This window comes from Carassius carassius, chromosome 42 (genome assembly GCF_963082965.1).
Source record: "Carassius carassius chromosome 42, fCarCar2.1, whole genome shotgun sequence".
In the NCBI taxonomy this organism is placed as follows: Eukaryota; Metazoa; Chordata; class Actinopteri; order Cypriniformes; family Cyprinidae; genus Carassius; species Carassius carassius.
In genome coordinates, this window is record NC_081796.1 from 14,060,008 (window position 1) to 14,086,260 (window position 26,253).

Sequence of the window (26,253 nt, forward strand, 5' to 3'; positions counted from 1 at the left end):
CTTGTTGGGTTGTGTGTATGTGCGTCTCTTTGATTTATGAAAGTGTGTGGATCTGTGTGTGTGTGTCAGCAGTGTTTTCTCCTATAGGAGGTAGAGAAGGCAATGCTGCTCAAAAATAAAATTCAGAAAAAGTAAAGGCGGGCGTACTCTGTTCGATTTTTGCTGTTGTACGAGTTTGCATGCGTTTTTTTCAATTGTGTGGAAATTGTGTATGCTCATATGGTCGCGGCTCGTATCATGTGCGAGGAATTATGAGCTGAGTAGAATGCCTTACGAGCACTTCCAGACCTCCCGATCATTTTTAAACATGTCTAAAAAGTTTGTGAGCTATCGGTTTGAATTTGTGACATGTGTGCAGTTGAACGAGCCGATTTGTTGATCTATCTGAAGTTGACCAATCATGAACTAGGAAAACCACAGAAGAAGAAAGACGAAGACAGCAGTACCAGGGCAAATGTGGACTATTGACCAGGAGGATAAACTCGCTGAACTCTGGCAGGAACAGTGAGCGCTGTATGAGGTTTCTAGCAGCGTGTACCATGCTTTCTCTCGCTCTCTCTGTCTCACACACACACACACACACACACACATTCACACTAGGGTGACCAGACGTCCCGGTTTCCTCTTGCTGAAAAAGAACCTGTGTAGGAAACAGTCAAGGATCATACCAATCTTTTAAATGCAGTTATGAGAGAGGGAGAGCAGTTATTAACTTTGTGCGATTGCTTCAGAAATCGGCAGGTAGTAAAATCGTGTCGTATATCACCTCGTCCGTACGATTTCAGATAAACTCTCTCGTGACGTGTGCGTGGACATACGATCTTCCTACCATCAGAATTCGCACCGTGTACGCCCGCCTTAATAGAAAGTATTAATAATAATAAAAAACTATAATAAAAATATAATTATTATTATTTAATTAATAACAGTTAAATTAATCAGAGAAAATGGATGCAACAAAAACCTTGTTCAAAAACTTGGTCAAAGTACTAACATTTCTAAAGCTGAAACTGGAAAATAAAAAAAATAAAAAATAATGAAAAAATCAATAATTAAATATTAACTTTAATAGATAAAAAACAACAACTAATAAACATGACAAAAAGCACACAACAAAATTACTAAACCTACTGTAAAATTAAAATATTATATAAACAATGCTAAAATAACACTGGAAGACAAAAGGAATATCTTAGGTTAACTTAGTTGGTTAGTTGCAAATTGTTAACTGCAAACTCAAATCGAATGTTATAATTATTCTAACATTAATAATATCCAACAACAGTTATGTAATAGTAACAACAACAACAACAACAACAAAAAACTACAACAAAAATCTTTAAATGCTTTGGTTGGTTGGACTTTTATAGTATAGATTATTTGCTTGTTAATAATGTAAGGTAAATTATCTTCCAATTTTTCCAAGCCTTTAACCTGGAATTTACATTGGACTAAAAAGAGTCCAGAGAGGGGACTCCTCAATTCATTAGCCAATCACACACCACTAGTGTGTGTGTGTGTGTGTGTCACTTTGATGTATGCCATTAATTCCATATTACATTTCTGGACTTGGGTGGGAGCCCATGGATATTTTATTAAAGAGCATCAGTGCATGGGAAATGAGCCGGAGCTATACTGTGATTACTGGGGCAACGGGGTGTTTCACTTTCGGAATGCCCCAGATAGTGTAATCTATGATTAACTGGGGAGAAGTTTCACTTTGCTAGGAGCAGTTGTTGTCACAGAGCAAATTAATAAATTAAAAGATGCCTACACCTGAGACACATCTGCCTGCAGTCAGAGTGGAATCTAAACCTGACAGTTAGCCTGACCCAGTTTCTGTCACCTGTTTATCATGTTAATTCGATTACAGGTGTGTCTCGCTCCTCCCTGATTATCCTGTTTAAAAGCCCCAGTTCATTCAGTTAGTGTTTGTCGGTTTTACTCGTTATGTGGATGTGTTTCCTGCTGTCTCCCGTCTTGATGTGCCCAGTGTTCCATGGATTAAAAGCCTGTTTTGTTCACTTGTGTCTCCAGCATGCTTCCTAGTAGCCAAGTGTGACATGTGTGTTCAAGTTGTGCACAGTACTTCTAAACTATTTAAAAGCAAAGGAAAGCAAGGAAAAGAAGGAAAATTCAAACAAACTGAAAATGAACAATTGATTTACGACGAATTGACACTTTTTGAAAAGCGAGGGAAGTGAGGAAAAGAGGGAACGCCCTGTCCCCACGGTGATACCAGTGTTGTCATACGTCGATTAACGGGTGTGAAAATTTCCTCACCGTCACAACCCTAGAGCAGGCTAATTGTCAGGCTGAACCGAGTTCCTCTAACACTGACCAATATGATTGCATTGATGATGCATTGATATTACCACTGACTCTCTCACATAGGCTACAATTAGTCGACTTTATAAGTGCAAATATAAAAGTATACAGAAAATGTAACTTAATCAAATAAATAAAAAATAGGCTACAACCAACTATATTTAATGTATTGTGCCGAAATGTAGTAAAAACATTTTTAAGATATATAAAAACATTTTAACATTTATTATGTTAATTTTAACATTTTAAAATTGCCCTTTAAGGCATTAAAGCATGTAAAGTCAATTCTGATAATTGTTTCTAAATGCATTATAAATGTTACAAATGTATTGCTGCAACACAGTACAAACACTGAACTATGTAGTACTGAATATTGGAGTTAGACCCATAAACAGTTTTTCACTAATTCTGTGTTCAAGATTTTTTGGGCGGTGCTAAAAGAGGGGTTTATAGATGCATTGGAGCCCCCGAACCATGGCCCCTCCCCTAACACTATAAGTAGAGCACATTTGCATCAGTTCACCCGCTCAATCGTGAGTTGTCAGTACCGTTAGTAACACACTAGAGCCCTTTTCACACTGCACGTTGGTCCCAGAAAATTGCCAGAACATTGATCACCTTCTGTGTGAACACAAACACGTTCCTGGGATTTATTCTGGGATCGATCCCAGGTTGGGGACCTCGTAACACCGGAACGAGCTCTGTGTGAACAAAAGCCAGAACCAATGCTCTAAAAGGTTATCATCTTAGTGATGATGCACGTTATCGTGCAACTCTTTTACCGGGTGTTTTGAAGGCAGATCAACATTTGCAAAAAAAAATAAAAATGTGCAAACTGTAACGAAGCAGAGATCTGGTAGTTCCTCACAATATTTGCACTGAAACGGAGATCGTTCGCCAGCTTAAGGAAAAGTTAACATGCCTTGTACATTACACGTCAAATCCTCATGTCACGTGCCATTACGGGACCTTTACAGGTTTTGTGTGAACGCACGCACATATTACAGGAAATCACTGGCAGTGTGAATGAAACAAAATCTAACTATCCAGGAAAATTTCCGGGACACATTACCCATGCACTGTAAACCCAGATACACTTTAAGTGTTATTCAATTAAATTATATAATTAAATTATATAATTTATGTAACTTAAATTGTAGTAGTAATGTTACTTAAATAATTTGTGGCAACTGATTGCCTTGGTTTTTTTTTTTTAAGTTTACTGTACTCAAATATCTACATTTTACAACTTAACAGTACAAATTACAAATCTGAAATCATTAAACAAAGTAGAAAAATTTATTATAAAACATGACATTAAAACTGTTTTGTGCAACAAAAAGGCACACCAGGTCAAAGAAAATAAATTGTCTTATTACCTAAAGAAATAGGCATTATGTAAACAAAAATCGTGACAGTCCAAAAACAGTGACAACAATTCTTTGCAACAAAAAAAGGCACACCTGGTCAAAAAAAATTAATTAAAATACTACCTTAACGATACAAAACAGGATTAACACAGTAAAAAGCGGAGTGTCAATTCAACACTTGAAGTGTTGATTTTAACACTACTAAAGATCATACATGTTCCCAATCTATCTATTAAAAGTACACCGTAGTGTTGATTTTTTTTGTGTTAATATAGCACCTTATAGTGAAGAAAAATTTGACTCCAAGTTTAAAGTGTTACAATCCAAGTGGTGTTTAAATTGTACACTCTGGGGTATTTAACACCCCTGGTGTTGTTTTAAGTGTAATTAATAAAGTACTCTTTTCAGTGCAAAAAAATGCTATTGTATGGTGTTCATGTACAAGATTAGACATAAAATCAAGAGTCAGTGATGTGATGATGGTGGAATCAATTAATGAATTAATTAATTAATTAATAAAAAAAACAATTAATGACAACATCTCTCTCAGGAACCATTCTGCTAAGTTGATTGTGTAGTCACACATCGGCTCAGTTCACAACCTGGCATTAGCATGCATCTTGGTCGACACATATGACCACACACTTTTATTACAGGGTTAGTTAAAAAATTAAAATTTCATCAGTTTACTCAGCCAAGACTTTTGTTATCTTTGAAACAAAACTGAAGATATTTTAATAGAATATAAGATTTCTGTACCTTGAATGACGTCCACGCAACTACCACTTTAATACTTCATAAAGAGATCTAATCCATAAAGAGAAGTAATTTATATGTATCATGTGGTTTAGTCCAATTTTTCTGTTAATGTTCCCTGATTAATGTTTAAATGTGAAAAAAAAGTAATTCTGTTCATTGTAAAGTGATCGAGTCTCTTCAGAAAATTTGGACTAAACCGCTCGATTCATTTGGATTAGTTTTATGATCTCTTTATGAACTTCTTGAAGTATCAAAGTGGTAGTTGTGTAGACTGTCGATGGAAGGAAATTATCATTTAAAATAACTTCAATTGTGTTTTGGAAATGAATGCAGGTCTTGCAAGTTTGGAATGACGGAGTGAGAAATGATGAAAATTTTTCATTTTTGGGTCAATTTACCATTAATTTTTTTTGCAGTTTGAGATCTTCAATAATTAGTAAATGCCAGGTGTGAACATACACTAATATTGTGTGCCTGCCCAGTTACATTGTAATTTATAATATTCATTTGTGCGTTTTGAATTTGTACTGCACACAGAATAACATATAGACAGACTCACACTTCTGGCGTCATCTTCACAATTCTGCTCCTTTCTTGAAGGTCTTCCATCACTCACACTCAGAGTCATCAGACTCACAGGAGCTTCCTTCACTTGACACTGCAGAAGACTGGGCCAGTTCTATTGAAAAAAGACAAAAAAAAAAGACACTTAAATTAATTTGATATAATAATCATGATTTTCCCTAATTATGAGTATGCTGAGAACTGTGTATAATACAGGTGTCAAATCGTAAACATATATACCGTAATTCCTCAAATAAAAACCAGAAGTCAAATAAACGTCGGGCCTCTGATAGTAGCCGGGGGCGTGGTCAACACGGACAAATAAAGGCCGGGGGAAAATTTGTGCAGCAGAGCCATATAACGAACATACACGCCCACTGCCGGAGCATTTCTCGTTCTCGAGTCAAGAACCGGATGCATCGGTTTTCGGATCACCAGTACACTGAACCGAGAACCGTTTCTGTCGGAAGCGTCCGATTCGAGAACCGAGGAGCTGATGATACTGCGCATGTGTGATTCAGCGTGAAGCAGACTGACACACAGAGCGTCTGAACCGAACTGATTCTTTTGTTGATTGATTCTGAACTGATTCTGTGCTAATGTTATTATCTCTGTCCTCTGGAACACTATCACTTTTAATTTAAAATGGATTATTTAATACAATTACTTATCAAACAGATGGAATAAGAAATAAAGGCATGCCTCTAATAAAAGCCTGCTTCAAATAAAAGCCTGTTACCTTCTGTAGTTCAGGTAAATAAAGGCCCCGGCTTTTATTTGAGGAATTACGGTATATATTTTTTACATCCTTCATTCTAGGGTCAATTAAATGAAACATTGCGCGAAACATTATGAAACATATTCACATGGAGGCCTGAAACAATTTAATTATTTATTTAATCTGATTATTAAATACATTTGAATAATTTTAATGAATAACATGAGTAATAAGGCATCTTAAAATTAACGGTGTACTACATTAGAATAAATTAATCAGAATCAGAAAGAGCTTTATTGCCAAGTATGCTTGCGCATACAAGGAATTTGTTTTAGTGACATAAGCTTCCAGTACAGAGACAACAACACACAGACAAAAAATAAGGCAAATAAATAAGTGTATAAACAATTGTGCTATAAATGATAATGGAATAGGATTGAGTAAGATGCAGGGATGTAACGTTATTAAGATGGAGGGGTAACAAATAAATATAAGGATATTGCACATTTATTAACAAGTGTTAATTTATCTTACTATTAATTTATTATTTATAACGAAAAGTAACTATAGATAGATTCAGACATATTTCGCCATTAAAACTTAACTTTGTATATCTGGAAATATTTAGGACATTATTTAACCCAGAATAGCATGCCATATGAATTGATAAAGTACCTGCACGCTCTGCCAGTGGACACTGAAGGAAACTGAAAGACTGACGGATTTACAGTTTAACCTACATTTAACTCACTTTCACGATACTTGCATAAACGTAACTGTCATTAAGAAAAACTTGACGGTAGCGTGTTTGTGTCTTGACGCAGATATGACGACATGACGCATGATATTCAGCGCTGAACACAAGCAACGTTCAGATTACAGTTCACACTTAAGCCAATGGCGAATATAAGTTTTTAAACGTGCTCTAAGAGTTTTGCTTTAGATAACGTCAATCAAATGACGGGTAATTGTTCCTCGTTAAGCAGCTCTGTCTGCAGAAAGACTGCACATCTGCAGCGGCGAGACAGACACTTCAACACGGTGGTGTTATGAGTCAGAAAAACGAAGTTGTTAGCGCACAATGTTTAACAGTCCCACTATTACAGTTACAAACATGGAAACAACGAAATGCCACACATTTACCATTTGATGAATTCTCTCCTTTTAGTAGAAAACCTACGTTACTGAATGTAACATTAGCAGCTTCAGTCTTCAGCGCCAGACTCCAGAAAACCAAGGCCTCTGCGGGAACAGAGACGAGAGGATTTGTCAACGAACTAAAATGAAAGAAGCTAAAAGCATATAACGTTATAACATAAATTCTAAGCACATTCCAAAAAGTTATTTTACACGTAATCTCCTTTTTTTCAGGAAATTGAAGCAGCATGAGAAACTTTCACTCTTCTGTAACTTACATCTCACGAACACAAACTTAACACTAAACCTGACAAAAAACCTGACTCGCAGTTAGTAATTTCTAAATGTGTTCACCACCGATCATATTTTGATTAAAATTATCAGCAAAAATGTGTACTTTTATCAAGAGAAAAGCAATCCAACTTACCGTCTCGGTCGCTCGAAGAAAAAATGGCGTCGTCGCTTCTCGAGGCACTGAGCAGACAATTCTGCATTTTTGTTTTATTTTGCACTTTTAGTGTAAATGTTAAATTAAGTCTCCAATGTCTTTTTTTAACACTGACAGAACAAATTGCTGTTTTTGTGTTTTCGAATCCAAGTGCAAGTGTATCTGTTTGAAACCCGTCTGAGTGCACGTTCGACGATGACGTCTCTTGTTGGTAAAAACCGCCACAAGAGGGCGTATGTTTGAAATTAAAATATTTAATTATGGGTGAATCTATTTTTCAAGTTCCCTAAACTCTTTAACTTAAATGTAGTTGTAAAAACTAAAAAAAATATTTACTGTTAACTTAAATCTATGATAGTTGTTGAATGAACTCAAAAATAATAGTTAGCTAAACTTTTTGGCACATTTTGAGTACCAGATTATTGAAGGTGACTAAGGACTGTTCGGATTGAGTTGGGGAGGTCATTCCACCAGGAGGGAATATTAATTTTAAAAGTCCGTAAAAGTGACTTTGTGTTTCTTTGGGATGGCACAATCAAGCGATGTTCTGCAACCTTCTAGAGGCCACATAAGTCTGAAGTAACAAATTTAGGTAAATGGGTGCAGAGCCAGTGGTAGTTTTGTAGGCAAACATCAATGTCTTGAATTTTATGCAAGCAGTTATTGGAAGCCAGTGCAAATTGATAAACAGAGGTGGGTTAGCATCATCTGAGGTCCTCTGAGGGTTTGGCATCATCTCTTCTCAGGTGTTCTGGATCCAAACTGGAGCTTGTGTAAATCCTAGATACAGTGGCAAAACAGAGAAACAAATATTATATCATTAGAGTAGCTGCTGTTACAACAAAGTTAATTAGTTTAACCAAAACAACTATATTCACAAATTATGAGAGGCATTATTTGAATGCTTGGCGAAAGAGATGTGTTTTTTTATCTAGATTTAAACAGAGAGAGTGTGTCTGAACCCCAAACATTATCAGATAGGTTATTCCAGAGTTTGGGAGCCAAATGCAGACTTTGCTATCCTTGGAACTACTAAAAGTCCAGCGTTTTGTGACCTTAAGGAGCGTGATGGATTGTAGCGTGGTATAAGGCTAGTTAGGTACGCAGAAGCTAAACCATTTAGGGTAATAATTATTATAAGTAATAATAATTTGTAACTGATACAGAACTTAATAGGTAGCCAGTGCAGAGACTGTAAAATTGGGGTAATATGATCATATTTTCTTGACCTGGTAAGGACTCCTTTGGACTACCTTTAGCTTGTTTATTGAAGATGCTGGACAACCATCAAGAAATGTGTTACAATAGAGGTCATGAATGCATTAACTAGCTTATTCTGCATGGTAACATATTTCTTAGCTTGGCAATGTTTCTAAGAAGGAAGAATGCTGTTTTTGTAACATGGGAAGTATGGTTTTCAAAAGACAAGTTGCAGTCTAATATAACACCCAGATATTTGACTAAAAATAACGTGACGGAGCTCAAACGCAATACAAACGGCTGCAACAAACAGTAAGTGATCTGTTACGTAACTATTATTTTATGGTATTAAAGGCGCAATATGTAATTTTTCTGCTTTAAAAATAGCAGATATCACTATATCTATGTTATATATATTTTTTAGTTGTGTACTTACATTATCCCGACAGTTTCCACGAACTTTCAAATCCGGAGAAAATTATAGTTTAATTAGAAGACACAGCACGTTTCTTTATTTCCGTTTTGTCGCCCATCTATGGCGTCATATAAACTTTGACCCCTCTAGTTTATCTAACTTCCTGCGGAACCGCCAAATACAAAGGTGAACAGAAGCAAAGACGAGACGAAGAAGAAAAAGTAGTAGCTAGCCTTGATCGAGACTATTATATTTTATATTTATATTCGTATTTATACCTCAACCAATAACTTAGTTATGGATCATGATTATGCTTTGCCTGCACGTTCTGTGAAGCGCAAACGTACGGGTGAAATAAATGACCCGAGAATGTTTTGGGACAAGAGAAGCAACAAGACACGGGTAAATATTGGAGTTGCATTTCCAAGATAGAGAGAGCTTCGTGACAAGCTGAAACTACAGAGAGATGCTTGCATTCTAATAAACAGGTATGCATTAGGGCTGGGATAAACGATTATTTTTTAAACGATTAATCTAGCGATTATTTTTTCGATGCATCGATTAATCTAACAATTAATTTTTCCAGACCGATTCGATTTCGATTATCTCCCCATGAATTGACTACTAACAATTTATACATGTTGATTTACATATCTGAATGAAAAAAACATGAATTCCTTAACATTGCAATATATGTTTATTGCTCTTAAAATTACAAAATAAAAGAATGACTAAGAATGAATTACTTTGCACTTGTATAGAGATAGCATTCAATAAAACCTTGAAGCCTTGAAAACACATAGCTTACAGAAACAAGCTTACTGAACACATAGGGCCTAGCTTACTGAAAAAAAGTTCTTCTTTCAGATGAAAATAACAACAACTTGATGTCTAGCATTCAATAAAAAAGGTCACCCAAAATACTTGTTTTGAGCAATTGAAAGAATACAGTAACCAAAATAAACTTGAGGGCTCTAAGCTAATACAGAGAGTGCTTTTCCAAAAAAATAAAAATTAACAGTGGGAGCCAGCAGCCTGTCATGTAGAAAAAAAAATCTCTGAATGCTCCACGTGAAACTTTGGCGTTCCGCCCTTTTTCTATCGTGTCTAATGATTTTGGTTAATATGCACGAGGGAGAGAGAGAGAGAGAGACAGCAAGAGAGAGAGAGAGAGAGAGAGAGAGAGAGAGAGAGCAAGACAGCGCTCGTGTAGTTTGAAGACTGTGAGTCCGCGAGCGCGCGTGAAACTTTGGTGTTTCGCCCTTTTTCTATCGTGTTTAATGATTTTGATTAATATGCACGAGGGAGAGAGAGAGAGCAAAAAGCGCTCGTGTTGTTTGAAGACTGTGAGTGCGCGCGCACAGCTGGGGCTCTCTCTCGTACGCGCCCTGTCAGGCGCAGCAGTCATTCACATCACTCACCGATCAAATAAGGCTTTGACAGCCGCCAAAAAAAAAAGATCAATGCAGCCCCCTGGATTGGTTATATAACGTTGGACAGAATGTTGATCCGGCCATCGCGTATATTCAGCAGGTAAACGTTTTGCAAACGTTTTTTAGAGAAATAAAAACAGGTCGACGAATCGATGCGCATATTTTGCGTCGACGTCATCGATGACCTCGACGCGTTGTGCCAGCCCTAGTACGCATCCATTCAGCTAACTATATCTATCCGTATATTTTGTGAAACGATGATGTCTTGTGTAAAACGCAGACGGACTAGCTCTCATGTAGAGTATAATGTAAATCTACATTTGTTCTATATCTAGCTGGATAAAGTAGCTTCAAATGCAGTTCACTACCTTGTTCGATATCATAGTATAAACCTAATTATAATTATAAACGAAAGGCAACCGTGTTTTTTTAACATATATTACTACTAGCTAGATGGAAAATTGATTGAAGTGTGGCGCGCTGCTGCTGCTGTAGGTGACATAGAGGGAGACCGCTGACAGACCAGGCTCTTGTCTTCATGAGAACAATATCTATACTTCATGTTGAACATAAATATAAAGCCTACTGATCAAGGACACCGTCAACAGTATTGACGGCAAAATAGACTATGTTTGACAGGTGCAATATTTGAAAATCGTTAATTATTTATTTATTTTTTAAGTTACATTTATATCTGAATTTGTCAAACTATAGACTTTCAAACATCAAAATGTCATGAATTAATATGTATTTGTGTACAAAATTACATATAAACATATTTTCCTATTATATTTTGCCTGGAAACGCCTCCAACACGCGCGCGTGTCGCGTGAAAAATAGGCGTCGGTTTTATTTCTAGCATGCACGTGTTTTCCGCGCGGAAACACGCGTCTCACGCAGGCAGTCTGCAAGCTCTAACCTATTAACATGGGAACCGAATTAAAAACTGACACGCCACGCAGCTGAGACGCTTGCGCCACACATCCAGTGTGTCGCCGGCCTCAGTTAAAATGAGTGAGGAATGTGGGGAGCGACAGAGCGCGTGTTCCAATGAACAACAACTCCCATGAGCCTACGCTCTTTCCCGACGTCATCAATGTACGTCTTATGTTATTATTTTGATTGAGTGACCCCTGGTGGCCAAAAATCCCATACTGTACGTTTAAATAATAGCCATCATCACTCAAATTAATGTACGATTCTACAGTATATTATCTGTATAGCATGTGTCTAAGACTCAGATACAATTATGAAGTACCGTATTTTCCGGACTATAAGTCGCTATAAGTTTTTTCATAGTTTGGCTGGTCCTGCGTCTTATAGTCAGGTGCGACTTATTTATCAAAATTAATTTGACATGAACCAAGAGAAATTAACCAAGAGAAAACATTACCGTCTCCAGCCGCGAGAGGGCGCCCTATGCTGCTCACTGTGCTCAGTGCTCCTGTAGTCTACACTGAGCAGCAAAGAGCCCTCTCGCGGCTGTAGATGATAATGTTTTCTCTTGGTTCTTGGTTCTAAATAAATGTGACTTATAGTCCAGTGCGACTTATGTTTTTTTCCTCGTCATGACGTATTTTTGGACTGATGCGACTTATAGTTAGGTTCGACTTATAGTCCGAAAAATACGGTAATAATTTTATGACAAATATTTCAGTGAGTAAATCTGTCTGTGTCTATAGTTGGCTATTAGTCATATCATTAACATGACATTATTATATTATCTTTAAATTAATGTTTTAATTATTATTATTTGTAATTATTGTCTCTGGATCAGTAGGACACTCTTGTAATAAAGTAGCGGTGTTAGCGGACAGATTCTAAGGATAAGTTCTGGTTAAAAAGATGCAATCTTATCCCGTTTACATGAAATAAACCTCCCCAGCAGGTTTTAGCCTACGAACCTGTTGTTATGACAGCAAGTCTTGGATGAGCTTCGAAGAACAATTTGTCAACAATCAAATCCAGCTAACTGAGTTAGCTTCTTACGAAGAGTGGGCCCCAGGTAAGAATATTTTGATGTTATTGGCAACTAAAAATAAAAATATTACAAATGGTTTTATTAAATTAAATCCAAAATATTTTAAAATATAAAGAAATTATTAGTAAAAATATTACAATTATAATAAATAATTACTTTTATAATAATACTTTTAAATAATAATTATAAGTAAAAAAAATATGATTAAAAACTAAGAAATGCTGAAAAAATGCTGCCTTGTCAACTAGTCAAAGTATTAAAATTACTAAACAGTGTAAAATTAAAACTTAATAAAATACAAAAGCTAATTGTAAAATTAATAATAGAACACAAAACAATATAATATATAAGAGGTCCAATGATATTAAAGTGCCACTCTAATAAAGTGAACTGAACCACAAACTCATGTGGAATCAGTTGCACGTACAGTGCATCTCACATCAAGACACTGGACATATTTTGCCGTTATTATAACAGTATATAACAATATATAACTGTATAACTATAGAATATATATATATATATATATATATATATATATATATATATATATATATATTTGTTATAATAATGGCAAAATGTTTCCAGTGTGTCTTTTATATGTATGTATGTATATATGTATATATGTATGTATATATATATATATATATTAGGGGTGGCACGGTTAAACTTTTTCACGGTTCAGTTTGTTTCACAGTTTTAGAGTCACAGTTTACGGTACAGTTCGGTATGTCCTATGTTTATGGAAAAACTATACTTTCTAATAAAAAAAGAAGAATAATATTCTATCCAACTACAAGCAACAGCAGAAATAAATATAATAGAGTATATTTATATATTTGGGACCATTTGGCACCCGCGTCCAGATCTTGGAATCTTGGGAGACCTAAGTGATCTGCCTCCAGAGGTGGTAGACAATATCACTCCGGCTAGAGCCCTCTCTACGAGGCAGGCCTATGCTCTGAAGTGGAGTCTGTTCACGAATTGGTGTTCTTCTCGCCGAGAAGATCCCCGGAGATGCCCGGTCAGAGTCATGCTTTCTTTCCTGCAAGAAAGGTTGGAGCGTGGGCGGTCACCCTCCACCCTGAAAGTGTAGTGGCTGCAATTGCAGCCCATCACGATGCAGTGGACGGCCAGTCCCTGGGGAGGCATGACCTGATCGTTAGGTTCCTGAGGGGTGCCAGAATGTTACATCCTCCTAGGACACACCTGATTCCCTCCTGGGACCTCTCTATTGTCCTGGCAGGACTTCAGAGGGGTCCTTTTGAGCCGCTGGATTCAGTCGAGCTTAAGTTCCTGTCTCTCAAGACAGTGCTCCTTGTCGCGCTCACTTCTATCAGAGGGTCGGGACCTCCAAGCATTTTTGATAAGTGAAGAGTGCCTTGTGTTCGGGCTGGCCTACTCTCACGTTGTCCTGAGACCCTGGCCTGGATACATGCCCAAGGTTCCCACCACTCCATTCTGAGACCAGGTGGTGAACCTGCAAGCGCTGCCCCTGGAGGAGGCAGATCCAGCCTTGGCGTTGCTGTGTCCCGTAAGAGCGTTTTGCATATACGTGGACCGCACCCAGAGCTTCAGAAGCTCTGAGCAGCTCCTGGTCTGCTTTGGAGGTCAGCAGAAGAGGACGGCTGTCTCCAAGAAGAGCTTGGCCCACTGGATAGTGTAGAGCCAGCTTCTTCCCATGTGTTGGGTAACAGGTAATTGGTGGGAAGGGCTGGCTGGGTGTCATGCTTGCTGTGCCATTCCCCCTAACACGGGGATGCGAGCGCCTTTCTTCTCCCCGTAGAGTTCCCCAGTTGGCATAACCTGGTCGAGCATCCTCCACTACCCTCGGCGATCACACTTGACCCGTTCTGTCAATCTCTTCTGGCAGCTGTTCCATCCCTCCTCTAAGGTCTACTCTGCCTCAGAGACCCTTTCCATATGTAGTATTGCCCCCTGGGTCAGTCCATATCAGTATCTCCACATGTCACCTCCCTACGGGTAGGATGTGATCTCCGTAGCGGCCTGTTCCTAGGCTCGCTTCCCCATGGTCTTGCCAAACTGAAAGAACAAATAGGGAAGATTTGAAGCACTGAAGGTTGAAATCCCTTCCACTAACTTTGTGTGGGTGGAACAGCAGCGTGGCCTTCTCCAGCAGCGATGTACTCACCCTTTGGCCCTTTTCGGTACCAAGGTCAGTGAATTTGCGCTGGGGCTTTTGGGTTACGACCTTAAGCGTAGCTTTTGTGGCACGCCACATCTTGCCGACATCTGCAGCGCCACAGGGTTGTGACGGTGTTTAGGTTGTGGCGTTTTCCATAGGACCCCATATGTCGTTCAACATAATGTTACGTACGTAACCGAGACGTTCAGCCGGCTATGTCTTCTGTAGGATACTTACCAAGATGGGCATTTTTACATAATTTTGTGTGAATTTGTCCATTTAAACAATACTTCAGAGAGAGTTCATATTTGCGCGCATTCTGAGGCGCGGGTTTGCGCACTTCGGATGAGCGCATGCACAAATCTTCTCACTGCGCCCGCGAGCTCGCGTCCTTTGGCTCTTAAATGTGTAAACTGACAAAGCTTAAATGAGTTTAGTTTAAACACATATTAACGTGTGCTATTCAGGTCTCATCTGTGCGCACCCACTATCAGCACCCGGGTGATGACGGAAAAAATGGCCGCTCGTATTCCAGCAGTAATTCACATTGATCAAGAGTGAATTGTTTGTCCAGGTTTTTTTTTTTTCTTTTTCTCATCGCTATTGTTGTAAAGTCTGGGAATCCAGAATGCACATCCATCAACAGAAACATATATTAGTTGAACCCAGTTTGTTTTGCGTGCTATTTATAACAAACCAGCAAACCATACAGATGCTTTGTCAGATTGAAAAGTTGAACCGCAGTCCCAGCGCGTGCCGAACCACGTGGGGTGAACCGAACAGTTCAGATTTTTTTCAGCGAACCGTGCCACCCCTAATATATATATATATATATATATATATATATATATATATATATATATATATATATATTGGGCTTGGCCCAGAATGTTAATGTGAAGCCCTGATATCTCTTATGTTGCTTATTTGAGTGTAAAGCTCAGGCAAAAGCTTTATTAGAATGCAAACAGAAGTCTGGATGGGATTGCAGTAATGATGGCCTTATAGCAACGGCCCTACTAGAATAATAATTCAAATCAGAGCATCCTCTACAGCTCTGTCCCAAAACAGCTTGGCAATCATGTCAAAAGGAGCCCCTTTTTTTTGGTAACTGGTACTCAGTGTCAGGATATTCCCAAACAACATCACTGCTCATCAGTCTTGCAGCTTCATTCTTCATGTTTTCTCAAAATCAGCAGAAATTGCTGTGTGTGTGTTTAGCAATTCTCTTATAGCATTGCAGATGACCTATATTTTAGGTGGCTGTTAATTTACTTTCTATATAATGTTTGAGTTAAAACATAAGTATATAGCATAAAGTCTTTGTAACGTTTATGTACTTATGCAGTACTTATGAGATTGTGATTTTGCAGTTATTATTAATAAAGGTGTGCATGTCTATTTTTTGTATGTTTGTGTTACAGATGGTAATTTATGCATTATGAAACCTATTAAAATGGACAAAATATATACAATATACACAAATGTTTAAGGGATAGTTCACAAAAAATACAAATTTAATTAATTGATTCATTCATTAAATTGATCAAAAGTGGCAACAAAGACATTTATAATTTTACATCAGATCTCTGTTCCAAAAAAAAAAGCTTTTCGTTTTGAACTTTATATTCATCAAAGGATCTCAAAAAATGTATTAAAGTTTACACAAAAATATTAAGCAGCACAACTGTTTTCGACATTGAATATAATAAAAAATGTTTCTTGAGCACCAAATCACTAAAATGAATTAGGATTATTTCTAAAGAATCATGTGACACTGAAGTAATGAATGCTGAAAATGTACTCTTGCATCACAGGAATAAATTACATTTTAAAATATATTTGAATTAAAAATAGTTATTTTAAAATATAATAAAATATCACATACTGTTTTTGCTGTTTCTGATCATGTAAATCATATATCATATATTCTGGTCATATAAAAAACTTTAAAGGAAACCATAAAAAAAAATCATACTGACCCCATACATTTGAACAATAGTGCAGAATAATCACAAAGCCCTAAAAAATAACGTATTAGGTCTAGAAAGATGTACTGCAAATAAGTGACCTTAGAGCCCCATTTCTGTCATTTTCTGTAGACTTACTCTTTCTGGATATTGTTTTTCTTCATCTAGACTTGTCTGAAGGGAATCTTTTACAAATATTTGCTTTGAAAACAGATTATTATAATTTGTTTTCAAGTCACGCAGTAATGTATAGTGTATTTAGTCCATGTATTCATTCTGTTTAGATCTGTTTGAGCATACAGTTCAGAACCATCTATGTTCTGAGAAGCAAGTAATGGTAGTGTTGATTCTCTTCGTCATTGCCCTCCCTCAGTTTAGTGAGTATGATTGCAGTGTCTTATAAGTAATCAGATAACCTTCTCCGCAAGCAGCTGGTGATTTGTGGATCACAGCAGACACAGATTTTATTAGAGAGATGAAACGTCAGACAGTGGAGGCTCCAAGGTGGCTCACATCATCTTGCTGGCACATGAAAAGGTCAGCCATCTCTCTGAATGAGCTGTATTGTCTTTTGATCAGCCAATGTCATAAACACAGAAATTCCTGCGTGCTTTCAGGGTCATGGTAGCATTCATTTGCTTATGCATATCTGAATTCTCTTGATTCATTTCATATTTTTATAGCTACATTTACATTTTACATACATGCATAACAGGTTTGATTCTTGAATCCTTTTGTGCACAGAACAGCACTATTTAAAAAAAGTTGCATTCAATACTAAATTTCTTAAGTTGCAAATAAAACTAAGATTTTTGGTGTATGATTATAAGAAATTACTATTTCAGTCTTTCTACTTCAATGCTTCACATTTAATTCAATGTGTTTCTTTGCAGAATTTACTAACAATCTCTGAGTGAAAACAGTTTTTACACCAAATTATTCTCTGTGTACATGAGTCATTATATGGCTCTATTTGGCCTCTATGAATTACTGTGAAGTAAGGCGTGGCCGTTATATACCAGTAGACAAGGTTAATCTGTAGACATGTGTCAAATTTTGGACTATCATCTCTGTCATGGTTAAACACACATGATGTTTTTATCAATTTCAACAGTGTTTTATGTAATTTCAAAGGGTTTCCTTTAGAATTATACCAAACTTTTGTATGTACACCTCTGCATGTGGGAATGGGAAGATTTTGAATTTAGGTAGGAAAATGGCAGGCGGAAATCCCCAAAATAGCATTTGAACATAACTGGTTAAGAATGAAATAATTTACCTGTTGAGAGTGTGTTGACAGTCTGTAGTTGGATCACTGATCTCCAGAAACTAAGTAATGAAGTGCTTTGACAGTTACAGATTTGAAAAAAGGGAGTGAATAAAGAACCCTAAACTCTGACAGAAAGAACTATTTCAGCATTAAAAGGGTTCTTCAGGATGCCATGGTTCTAAATAGAACTGGTTCTACATGTAAAGAACCTTTAAAGAACCATCTTTTTTTAAAGTCCAGGCACTGCACAATATTTTGCTCACTCCTTAAGAGGGTCACTTATATGGTCTTTAAATTAATCTATGGCTTTGAAAAAAAAAACGATAGAATGAATGATTCAGTGACTCACTTAGATCCCAATCCCTTGTTTCTTGTATGAAATAATTGGTTGTTTCGAACAAATCTATTGAATGAATGATTCAATTATTCACTCATTAAGACTCATTAACACACATGTTTCTTTTCTGAATGAATCGGTGGCTTTGAAAAAACTTGCTGTTTGGTATTCAAGAACCATAACGAACTGTACTATCATATAAACTTATTTGTTTAGTTACATTTTACTATTGTATGTTTTGAGCAACTAATCCCATATCTAAACCTAATCATTACATATAATGTTATTTAGATATATTTTGTAGTGTAAACATATCACATGAAAATGCATATTTTTTTAATTTCACAGTTTAGGGAAGAAAGCTGTACTGTTGCACAATTCAGCCATACAAACGACCCTTTTGGCTTATTTCAACTTCCTAATAATTTAAGCAGTGTTTTGTACTTGGAGAATCCTCTAAAAATATCTACTAAGATTAAAGTGTTTATTAAACGATATGTATGGCATGCGTCATTCCTTATCAAACGCTACCAAAATTTTTGTAAACACTGTATAAGGGTGGTTCTTAATGAAGTGGTTAAATTTACCTGGCTTTGTTTCCACTGAAGAGCCCTTGTGTGCGTGTATGTATAATTTTGACAGTTTGCAGAGTACATTGTGTCCTGATTCATAATTAAACAATCCACTCCAGAGACGGAAGGTTTGTTCATTAATCAGCCTTTGAAATTTCAGTATGCAATCAGAGAGCTTGCAGAGATATTGTCCGCTCATAACTCCTGCAGTCGACTGAGCTATATTAAGTGATGGAGAAAGAGGGAGGCTGATTGCAAATTCATTTATGTCAGTCATAGTTAGGCTTGATGACTTTGACCATGGTTGAAATAAAGTGAAAATTGGGTAAGAGTAGTGTGTTTATTTGGGGATAATAATACCATGAAAAGAACTACATGCCATGATCAGAATTAGCATTTATATAAAGCTATTACACACTCAAGTTGCATTCATTTACCCGAGTCAACCTTTAAAAAAAAATCAGTGTGTGCCTATTTAGATTGTAGCAGAAAATAAGCAGCATTTTTTTTTTTTTTTAAAGGGCAGTCAGTTCTACTGAAAAAAATGTTTGGATGAACTTGAAGAAATTTTGTCAGCAGCCTCACTAGCATGATTTCAGAACTACTTGCAATGTGACAAAACAAACCACTTACATCTGATTTTATCCTTTATGAGAATGAGATCTAGGATTAGTTCAGGTTTGCAAACACTCTGGCTGTGTTCAGGGATTGTGAGGTAAGCATGGGAAATCTTCTGTTCATTGTCTTAGAAGTTCCTGTTCTGAATAGTTTGACTTTTTATATTGTTGTGAAACTGAAATATAGGGAAATACACAATAAAATATATTGTAGCATTGGCTACATGCTCCAACCCATTATAAAGATGCGTTTTATTGCTCAGGAGACGTTTCAAGTACAGTAAGTATTAACTTGGTTTTAGAGTGAATATAGAAAATAATCACTGCCCTTTAAAATAAATAAATTTTGTTTTTACTCCATGCAACTTATAACATTCAAGTGAAACATATAACGCCAAAGTGTATGAAAACAAAATAGATAAAATATCACTAAGTTTTAAAAAGGCTCACCCCTTCCTAAGATTACTTGTAAACTCAAATCAGGTGTAAATAATCACATTTTTAATGGCATACAAAGCCATTTGACTTTGAACTGTGATCAGTTGTGCTCATTTTGATTAATTCAGAATGAAAAGAGATTTCCTGGAGCGTTTCAGTCCTTGGTAGTGCAACTGAAGCAAACCAGAATCAACTATGGGTGGCAAGGCACTGTCAAAAGATCTCTGAGATAAAGTTGTGGACAGGAAAAGTCAGGAGATGGATTCAAGAAATTCAAAGGCTTTATCAATGCCTAGAAGTACAGTGAAGTCTATTATTAAGAAGTGGAAGGTATTTGGTACAACACAGACCCTCCCTGGATCAGGACATTGCTCCAAACTGGATGAAAGAGCCAGGAGGAAACTGGAAGAGGAGACCAAGAGGCTTACAAGAACTCTGAAGCAGTTGCAGGAATTTATGATTGTGTGCATGTGATAACAATATCACAAATTCTCCACAAATGTGGCTTGTATGGCAGGGTTGCAAGAAAAAAGCCATTCCTCATGAAAGGCCACATGCAGTCACCACTGAACTTTGCCAAAACGCACCTTGAAGATTCTGAGGCAGATAAGGCTAAAATTTAATTATTTGGCCTGAACACCAAATGGTCTGGCGGAAATCCAATACAGCTCATCATCCATATAATTTCTCCAGTAAATTATGGAGGTGGTAATATATTGTTATGGGATTTTTCTGTGCAGAAGAGTCTGGAACACTTGTCAAGATAGGAGGAAAATGGATGGGGCAAAAAACCATTAAATTTTTAGGAAAATATGCTGCCCTCTGCCTGAAAGTTGTGAATGGGAAGGTTTACCTTCCTACATGACAATGACCCAAAGCACACAGCAAAACTGAACACACAGTGCTTGAAGGGAAAAAAATGTGAATGTCATTGCATGGGCTAGTCAAAGGCCAGACTTGAACCCCACTGAAAATCTTTGGAATGACTTGAAGACTGCCGTCCACAAACAGTCAACATCAAATTTAACTGAACTTGAGAGCAGTTTTGCAAAGAAGAGTGGGCAAATATTGCAAAGTTTAGAGTGCAAAGTTAGTAGAGACATACCATAGGAAAGAAAAATCAAAAGTGAAATCTCTTTAACATATCAAATATTTCTCCTAGACATAAATGAGGTTACTTTAAGACTGCATGGAGACAAAAACTCTAACAATCTCTAAATGGTTTTCTTTTAAAGCTTTAAAATAGATCTCAACAACATCACACACACTGCTTACAAATTTCTCCTTAGCTTGAGGCTCAGGATCTCTCACATTGGTCTCTTTTAAAGCTTTAAAAGAGATCTCAACAACATCACACACTGTGATCAGATCTTTCTCCTTAGCTAGAGACTCTGGTGGTCTCACATATCTCTCCTCCAATGTTTCAAACAAGGTCTCAACAGCGTCACACACTCTGCTCAGATTGTACTCCTTAGCTATAAACTCTGGATCTCTCACATTTGTCTCCTTTAAAGCTTCAGAAGAGATCACAACAATTTTACAGTTAAGTGTGCATCAAGTCAAGTACTTGAAAGTCACTGAATAAAAAGGGGAAATCATAAATTCAGAGTTAAAGGCTATATTTTGAGAGAAATTATGCAGGAATAAGGATAATGTTACTTTTTATAGGACAATGTTTTATGTACTTAGGCACATCATTTTTTGTTGGAAAAGTAATGTTTTACTATTTCAAATGTTTTACTTACTCAAAACTGATATGTAAAATGTAACCCTGGAGCTTTCTTTGCTGAAAGGCACATAACTTGTTTATGACTCCATCTTAATTATTAATTGACTAATTTGATAATTAATACATGGAAGAAATGTTTAAGCTCATTTTGAGGCATTTAACTTGGTGCACACTTTGTCAAATTATTGAGATCACTTCTAAAATTTAGAGGAGACAAATGTGAGAGCTCTCGAGTCTTTAGTTTAGGGGAAATACCTGAGCACAGTGTGTGATGTTGTTAAGATCTCTTCTAAACTTTTGAGGAGAAAAATGTGAGAGATCCAGAGTCTCTAGCTAAGGAGAAATATCTGAGCACAGTGTGTAAAGTTGTTGATATTTCTAAAGCTTTAAAGAAGACCGTTGTTGAGAAGCAGGAGACTCAAGAAAAAACTTCCATTCAGTCTTAAGGTAACATAACTTCTTTCTAGAATAAATATTTGAAATGGTAAAGAGATCTCTTTTTTTCTCCCCTCTGGTTAGCTTCAATGTCATTCATCCACACCATTTCAATCAAAGACAATTCATGCATTGAAGTTATTTTATGTAGACAGTGTTTTATTGCACAGTGATTCAAAAGAGGAAACCATTACCTATATTTACATTACATCAAACATTTAAACTAGTAACCATTGATATTCTGAAATGTTTAATGCTATTTAAATTATAGTTTTAGTATTTAAAATATTAATAAAAGTTGAAAGTTTCTACAAAAAAAAGGGCACAACTGCACCTCAGACAACATGGGTTCAAATCCCAGCTAAGGGTACTTCCTGGTCCTTTCTCACATGTCCAGTTGTTTCCTGTCTCTACTCCTACTGCCCTGACCATTAAAGGTGAAAAACCCCATTGCAATAAAAAAAGAAACCGCAACATCTGAGCAGTAAAACATTTTTTTTAATGGAGTCTTGCAAGAGATTACAGCAAGACAATAAAGAGATCTCCCATATTTATCATGTTTCTCTCCCATTGTCATATTTCTCATGTCTCAGTTGTGTCTACTTTTATTTCTCCTAAGAATTTTTTTGGAGAAACATCTGAGACTAAAATGAAAAACACATGAAAATCATAACTAAGTCTCCTGAGCTTAGAAAAAGCAACCACTGAGCAATAAAATATGCATATAATGGAGTAATAGAGATCACAGCAAGACATTAAAGAGATATTCTGTGTTTTTTCCAACACATTCTCTGTTTTGATTCTGATTTTCTCAATTTCTCATTTGTGTCTAATTCCATTTCTCCTAATTTATTTTAGGAGAAACATCTGAAATTTTATTTGGCTCAGAAATTCAGTTTGAAGGGTCTCATCTGCTTGCCTGCTTTCTAGAGTTCAGCTAAAAATCTCTCATAAAAACAAAGTGTTAGAATGAGAAAGTTTACTTCTTTAGTAGAAGTCAAGAGGCAGCTGTGTGTCTTACTGTCAAAATTATTTATCTGAAATGGTTTCTTCTTGCTGGCTTCTGCTTGACCTAAATAAAATTGAATTCCTTGACCAAAATCAATAAAAAGATGAGATTATAGATAGCTTAAGCTTTAGCCAAACATAAAAATGAAAAGTATTGAATTGCCTTATCCATGTCAGAGGGTGCATGTTTGAATAAGCAGCCTTGTCTATCAAAACAGTCTGGCATCCCAAAAGTCCATGCAGCAAAGGCTTGTATGGTACCTTGTTTTCAAATCCCAAAATCATCTCCGTGACCACATTTGATAACAGATTGCATACGTGCAGAGTTCCATTATTTCAGATTTTCCCATATTTAACAATGTGGGTGAAATGAAGATATTTTGCGTGTAACTTTTGCTTGACACACAAAACAGGTATCGGGAGAACCAGGCGTGCTTACAGGAATTCACCCAGATCAATTATGTTGAGTGCCAAATTAAGCATTGTTCTTTTTCCATGCACTACATCAGCGGAGTAAACAAATTAATCTTGCCCATGGATATGAATCCCAACAGGAATATTCATACATCAACAAGTGAGCACTAGCTGCCTGCAGCAAAATATGGAGTATCCCTTCTTTAAATTATTCCACCTAACCTTAAATGCATGCTGGGTCATGTTTTTAAGTGTGCTTGGGTTGCATTTCGCTTCCCGGCCTGAAACAGAATATAGGTAAGCAGAATTTCTTTTTGAAAACCAGACTCAATGTACCATTAAAGGTCTATATTAAGATGGTTAATGGTGGCACTGATACAGGTGGACTCTTAAGCCTCCGTAAATATCCATCCCGAAATGGTCAGCTACATTAGATGAGTCGTCTGACATTCTTAAATGCATGATGTTTATTATGCAAATACATTAGAGATATTAAACAGATGTGGATAGTCCCGCTGAGAAAAGGCCATTCAAACCTCATTTGTTAATTATGGAACTGCTGGGTTATTGATTGGGCAAAGCTATGACTTTCCCCATGCCATTTGGGGAGAGAACTGTGTCTGTTTTTGTGCAGTGTAAGATAATTAACATATGTGTCAGGGGAAATGGTTTGAAATAGTGTGTGTGTGTGTTTGTGTTTGTGGATTTTGTTTTAATAGAGATTGTGCACATTTTCTCTCACATTCTCTCTTTTCCATTGACCTTGAAAGGCTGTCAGGGGAATGTGAGTGTTTAATCTGTGAAAGTCTCAGACGTTGCTGGGAGGAATGCTTCAGAGAGACTTTAAGGCCTTTATTTCTTTAAATAGTAGGCAGGGGGCAAACTCAAGACAAATGGACATTGAAATGAGAGTGGCATTGAGATCTAGAGGTCCTTTTATGGGTTTCATGGCTCAACGGTACATTGTGTTACATCAGAAAGTATAGGCAAAGTGTTTTATTGTCTAAAAATCCTTTTTATGGAAATTATTTCTATATTGTATGCAAGCTGATAGATGTTGTCAGTATTGCCTGGTAATATTTTTGTGGAATTGTCCTTATTTTCTTGATTTTATAGTTCATTTTTAAATAAATTAAATAATTTAAGATTTTCAAATATATATATTACATATATTACATTAGAAAGAATATATATATATAATTAAATTCACTTTATTTTCAAATAAACAGATTCTGATTAATTGCAATTTAATTTGATTAATTAAGCAGCATGTATGTATTTAGTTTATTTTATCTAATCAGATTTTTATTATATATATACATATTATTTATTATATATATACATATACATATATATACATATACATATACATATACATATACATATACATATATATATATATATATATATATATATATATATATATACATACATACATATATATATATATATATATATACATATACATATATATATATATATATATATATACATATATATACATATACATATATATATATATATACATACATATAAATATGTATATATAACATTTTTTTATCTTTTTTTTCAAATACAGATTGTGAATAATTGCCATTTACATTTACATTTAATCATTTAACAGACGCTTTTATCCAAAGCGACTTACAAATGAGAACAATAGAAGCAGTCAGGTCAACAAGAGAACAACAACAGTATACAAGTGCCATGACAAGTCTCAGTTAGTCTAATATAGAACGCATAGCCAGGTTTTCTTTTTTTTTTTTTTTATAAATGAAAAGGAAAAGTGCTAGTACTAGTTGGTTAAGTGCTGTCGAAAAAGATGAGTCTTTAGATGTTTCTTGAAAATGAGTAAAGATTCAGCTGTACGAATTGAGATTGGGAGGTCATTCCACCAGCTGGGCACAGTCCAGGAAAAGGTCCGTGAGAGTGATTTTGAACTTCTTTGGGATGGCACCACAAGGCATCGTTCACTTGCAGAGCGCAAACTTCTGGAGGGCACATAAGATTTAACCAGTGAGTTTAGGTATGTTGGTGGCGTGCCAGTGGTCGTCTTGTAGGCTAGCATCAGTACCTTGAATTTGATGCGAGCGGCTACTGGTAGCCAGTGTAACCTGATGAGGAGAGGAGTAACGTGAGCTTTTTTTGGCTCATTGAAGACAACCCTCGCTGCTGCATTCTGGATCAATTGCAGAGGCTTGACAGTACATGCAGGATTTATTTATTAAAAATATTAAATTAGATTATTTTTTTATTATTTTGTGTCCAAAACATTAAACATTGCAGTAAATAAGTATGTTATCTTTCTGTAATAGATTTTCAGAAGATGCTGGCTTGTATTCAAGAAGGCGTCCAGTAAAGGACCACGGCGATTAGAGAAATATCCAGATGAAAAAGCCGCTTACTTCAGAAGCTTTCACAAGGTAATTGAGATTTCCCAGCTTCATTTTAAATTTCTCCATGTTTTATTCAATTCATCCTGACTAATAACTTCATTTTGATCATGCGTATAAAATAAAAAATAGTAAATTAAGAGGCACATTGGATCCATTCTGTTTTACATGCATCCTCGGTTCATTCCAGGCTCAAAGATAGCTTTATTCATTACCTGCATAATTTATTTGCTCAGCGCCCCTCATGAGAAGTTCCTCTGACAGCAAGAGCTCTGGCTCAAGGGTTCACGCTGTGAAAAAACTCAGAGTTTAATTATTTAGTTAGCAGGGGTCGTCCCACAACAGCACAATGTATTTGTCAGTTGCGTCCATAAGGTTGCATCTTATAAGGCAGTTTAAAGTAATAATAACATCCTTGTTTCAGTCCCTTTCAATATAAAAGTCCTTGCGACTCACTCATTAAAATGTAACTTTCTCTGATGAAAGATGAAATCATAATCAATAACGGGCCCTTTCTCAATACCAGACTTATAGAACAGTCAATACCAGTTTTATAGAACAATAATATATA

At 36.2% G+C, this 26,253-nt stretch overlaps 1 protein-coding gene across 2 annotated transcripts in view; it reads left to right on the plus strand.

The window, feature by feature from the left end:
* The window catches only part of LOC132124229 (docking protein 6-like), an 85,370-nt gene that overhangs the window by 19,254 nt on the left and 39,863 nt on the right, over window positions 1–26,253 (plus strand). For both annotated transcript variants that reach the window (XM_059535150.1, XM_059535151.1), the window contains exon 2: window positions 25,605–25,712. In XM_059535150.1, coding sequence (XP_059391133.1) covers window positions 25,605–25,712 — 108 coding nt within the window. The remainder of the gene's footprint in view (window positions 1–25,604; window positions 25,713–26,253) is intronic.